Source organism: Protomyctophum parallelum (assembly GCF_964188405.1).
Source record: "Protomyctophum parallelum genome assembly, chromosome: 1".
Classification (NCBI taxonomy): Eukaryota; Metazoa; Chordata; class Actinopteri; order Myctophiformes; family Myctophidae; genus Protomyctophum; species Protomyctophum parallelum.
In genome coordinates this window covers 5,001-10,000 of record NC_139697.1, presented here as the reverse complement: position 1 = coordinate 10,000, position 5,000 = coordinate 5,001, and the positions used below count along the sequence as shown (strand labels likewise).

Genomic DNA, 5,000 nt, shown 5'->3' with positions numbered 1-5,000 from the left:
CTGCCTCTCACCATGGTGGTGAGAAACCAGAAGGACCCTGCATGGTGCTGCCTCTCACCATGGTGGTGAGAAACCAGAAGGACCCTGCATGGTGCTGCCTCTCACCATGGTGGTGATAAACCAGAAGGACCCTGCATGGTGCTGCCTCTCACCATGGTGGTGAGAAACCAGAAGGACCCTGCATGGTGCTGCCTCTCACCATGGTGGTGAGAAACCAGAAGGACCCTGCATGGTGCTGCCTCTCACCATGGTGGTGATAAACCAGAAGGACCCTGCATGGTGCTGCCTCTCACCATGGTGGTGAGAAACCAGAAGGACCCTGCATGGTGCTGCCTCTCACCATGGTGGTGCTCTAAATGGACCCTGCATGGTGCTGCCTCTCACCATGGTGGTGCTCTCCATGTAGATGTTGTTCTCCAGGTGGCAGCGCCCGTCGTGGGGGGTGACGATGCCCGCCAGCCTGCTGTCCAGCGCCAGGTGGGACGGCTGGTCGGTCATCAGCAGCAGCAGACGCTTGGCCTCCGCGCGCCAGCCCACCGCGCTCTGAGGACCACACACACACACACACACACACACACACACACACGCACACATTTTAACTGTTTGGTAGCCATAAACGTCATCCCGTCTAATTGCCAATTAAGTACCGGATGCCACGGACGACAAGAGGTCTTCCCTTGGGAATTAAAAAAATCCATATTTTGAAAATTCCTCTAATCTGGTGTACAGGTGATGACATGCACATTACATGCATAATAGAATTACAAATGCTTTCTTTCTTTATAATGGGAGAATTGGTCTACTGACCTTCTTCAGTTAGTAGACTGTAGAAAGATTGCTAAATAAATACATTGATTGTGCAACAGATCTGAGTGTGCGGAGCTTCCCTTTATTTTTTCTCATGTTTTTACATTGCCTTTAATTGATCTTATATTTTTTATTTTTCATGTCCTCACTGTAACTGCTTGTTTTTTAATGTCATTGCCTTGCTTTTCTTTTATTCTCCATTGTTCTGTAAAGCACTTTGAGCTGCATTTCATGTCATGAAAGGTGCTATGCAAATAAAGTTTTATTATTATTATTATGTTCACTTCGAGGGTTTCTTCCTGGAGGCTGAACCCTTGACAGTCAAAACGGGCCAATGGAATAAACAGTAATATAGTGACATCACACTATCAGCCCCTCCCCTAACCGCACCCCCCCTTTATCATACAACTATAACTACAGCTGTGGGTGTGGCTTCAGTTCAGGTGGATCACCACCCATCACCACCCAACTGGTGGGCGTGCCCACATAAAAACGACATTTTAACAAACACTGTACACTATACTACACTATACTGTACACATCACGGCATTCCATCTCCAGGAAAAGGAGAGCATACGACGACACAAATATGAAGGGAACAGGGAACCAGTGAGACGCCGTGAGGGCGAGAAGCACTTACCCCACCCCCTTAGATAGCATTTCTGTAGACTTAGATAGCATTTCTGTAGACTTAGATAGCATTTCTGTAGACTTAGATAGCATTTCTGTAGACTTAGATAGCATTTCTGTAGACTTAGATAGCATTTCTGTAGACTTAGATAGCATTTCTGTAGACTTAGATAGCATTTTGATACAGACTTATAGCATGTTATGTAGACAGCACTATAATTGTATTGTATGTAGTCATAGCACGCCATAGTACATATGGATAGCATAGTATAGTATATATGTATAGTTTATATGTATAGTTTCATTATATAGATATTCCACTGTTACTTTCTTAGCTTACGCATGTTTCATGATAAATGTTTTTATGTGATGTATTCCCATGCTTTTGTTCTTGCTTAATGTAAGTCGCTCTGGATTAAGAGCGTCTGCTAAATGCCTAAATTGTAAATTGTAAATTGTAAGCAACCTCGATGTAAAGGGCACGCACACATGCACGCACGCTCACTCACGTGCACACAGCATAATAAATGGATCATCAGTCAACGCGCCGGTCGTTTGAAACAAAAGCAAACATAAGAATTTCAGTTTTAGTTCAGCAGCAGAGCTACAGTATAGCGCTCATTTATTCATTAGACCATTCTGACCTGAGATCAGATTCATACGAGGTTTCCACTGGACACACACTGGTCTGATTAACCCATTCTGACCTGAGATCAGATTCTAAAAATGTCAGTCGTTCTTTGATTTTTCAAAAATAGCAGACCTACAAGCTCGAGTGGCGCGCTATGAGCTTGTAGATCTGCTATTTTTCAATAGCTAAAGCATAACATGATGCTAACACCAAAATGTGTTCCCGTTCAGAATGGGACATATAATGCCGTTAACCAAAGAATGAGCCTTGATGTTTAAAAATGAACGAATGCTATTAGTGTATAGCCATTATCTGTATACCGTGCACAGGAGTTGAGTCAATATACCCTTTTTCTGATTAATGAATGTCCCAAAATCCCAAATTGGTTCCATTTGCTGCCACTACTAACTATAAGCCCTGGCAGGTGGTCTATAGTCAGGGCCGTATCCCATTCTGACCCGAGATCAGATTCTAAAAATGTCTTCTATACATCCTGACAGTTTTCTGAAAAATGCCGTCACAGCATTCCCGTCTCCGTGTGTTGAGTTTTCCAGGTTAGTCACACAGCAGAGCGTGTGTGCGTGAGATTATATAGTCCTGTGTGTGGTCGTGCGTGCGTGCGTGCGTGTGTGCGTGCGTGCGTGTGTGTGTGCGTGCGTGCGTGCGTGTGTGCGTGCGTGCGTGTGTGCGTGCGTGCGTGCGTGCGTGCGTGCGAGGAGACACAGCGGTCCTGTGAGAACGGTCCAGGCTGATGAAGAAGTTATTTTGGGAGTTCTATGACCACGGTGGTACCCCCCCCCCCCCCTCCCTCTCACCCCCCCTCTCCCACACACACACACACACACACACACACACACACACACACGCTGCTTACACAGTGGCTCCCCCAAGAGCTTTGACTCATAACCCCCCACTGGGGAGACATATAAGCAAGTGTGTGTGTGTGTGTGTGTGTGTGTGTGTGTGTGTGTGTGTGTGTGTGTGGTGGGGGGGGGGGGGGGGGTCTATTGAAAGCAAATACTCATTTTATGGCATCAGACCTCTGAGTGTGCCTGTGTTAATAACGGAGAAATGTGTCGTGTATAATGATGACCACATATTGTGTGTGTTGTGTGTCTGTGTGTGTGTGTGTGTGTGTGTGTGTGTGTGTGTGTGTGTGTGTGTGTGTGTGTGTGTGTGTGTGTGTGTGTGTGTGTGTGTGTGTGCGAGCACGTGCGCGCGTGCAGGCCGTCTGGCTGTGACAGGCCGTCTGCCCCACATGGAATACTATCGCCATTTTATTTCATTGTGTCAACTAAATCCTCATTAATGCAAACTAGATTCAACATACTCAAGCCTGCACACATTCTAAATATACCCCCGAAATATTTTACCGAGCACCTTCAATAATAATGATAATAGTCTTTATTGTCTCCACATCATATATTTTTGTTGTCATGGACACTTGTACAAAACATTAATAATTCCACTCGAGTTGGAAGCATTAAGACCCATTTTAACCCTCTATGGCTTCCTTTCTGAAAAATAACGTCAATGTAAAAAGATTCACGCGTTTAAATATTCAATTTACAATGAGATGCGGACGGGAGCTGGTGCCACTTGGACCCGGACGTAACTAGGACTACAAAATGACCCGGGCGTAACGTATAGGACTACAAAATGACCCGGACGTAACTAGGACTACAAAATGACCCGGACGTAACTAGGACTACCAAATGACCCGGACGTAACGTATACGACTACAAAATGACCCGGACATAACGTAGCACTACAAAATGACCTGGACGTAACTAGGACTACAAAATGACGTCGGACTTAAATACAGAATTCTGGGACGAACATTCTGACGAATATAGCATCGTCCGTCCTGTCACAACATGTCGTATAAGATTTTAGATCGGCGGTGTCCGATGAACACATGAACCTATAGCTCGTATGGAGTCCCGCACCCCAGGCAGCTAAGTGTATAAGGGTTAAGTGGTTAACCCATTCTGACCTGAGATCAGATTCATACGAGGTTTCCACTGGACACCACACTGGTCCGATTAACCCATTCTGACCTGAGATCAGATTCTAAAAAATGTCAGTCGTTCTTTGATTTTTCAAAAATAGCAGACCTACAAGCTCGTATCGCGCCACTCGGTGGCGCGATACGAGCTTGTAGGTCTGCTATTTTTCAATAGCTAAAGCATAACATGATGCTATAACACCAAAAGGGGTTCCCGTTCAGAATGGGTTAAGTGGATAATTTAATTGAAAAATGAAATGACTCAATAGATCTCATTGTCTGACATTAAATTCCGTCCCTTTCCTTTGCGAGTGGATTTAGAAACATAAGCCAATCCAATTGTATACTGTAGGCCAGTGGGTTCCCCCCAAAGTGGGGTCCGGGGACCCCCAGGGGTCCCTGAGTGAGGCCCAGGGGGCCGGGCTGCACCCCAGCTGAATTATAGTTTGTAACCAAATGGACCCTAATGGGTCGGTCTGTAACACGGATTCTACAACAGGTCGTTTCGAGGAAGCAATCTGATTGGTTGAAACGGTGGTGGATCAAACCAGCACCGTTCACCACCTATAATCAAAACAAAGAATTCAGCCACTCTGTTCTCCCAGAGCGCTACAGCAAACTGGGTGGCTACGCTAGCTAGTTTCTTTGGACATTTGTGGTCGTAGTAGTGACTACATCTGTCATTAAAAATATTATTTTTTTTCAGCGATTTTCTTATAGTTTTAAGGGTAACTGTGGTAGAATTGCAATATTACACTCGAGGGTGTGGTTTAAAGTGATTATTGCCACTTCAGTGATGCTTGAGGAACTCGACTGTCGTGGCGATAATCACGTTAAACAACACCCTCTGGTGTAATATTGCTTAAGTGTACAAAATGGAACCAAATGTGGTTCCATTTGTACACTCTCAGAGTTAAATTAACA

At 45.0% G+C, this 5,000-nt stretch overlaps 1 protein-coding gene across 1 annotated transcript in view; it reads right to left on the bottom strand.

The window, feature by feature from the left end:
* The window catches only part of itgb8 (integrin, beta 8), a gene marked incomplete at both ends in the record, with an annotated part of 56,272 nt that overhangs the window by 47,116 nt on the left and 4,156 nt on the right, over nt 1–5,000 (bottom strand). Inside the window, one exon of the mRNA XM_083783732.1 lies at nt 385–543. Within this exon, the coding sequence (XP_083639858.1) occupies nt 385–543 (159 nt within the window). The remainder of the gene's footprint in view (nt 1–384; nt 544–5,000) is intronic.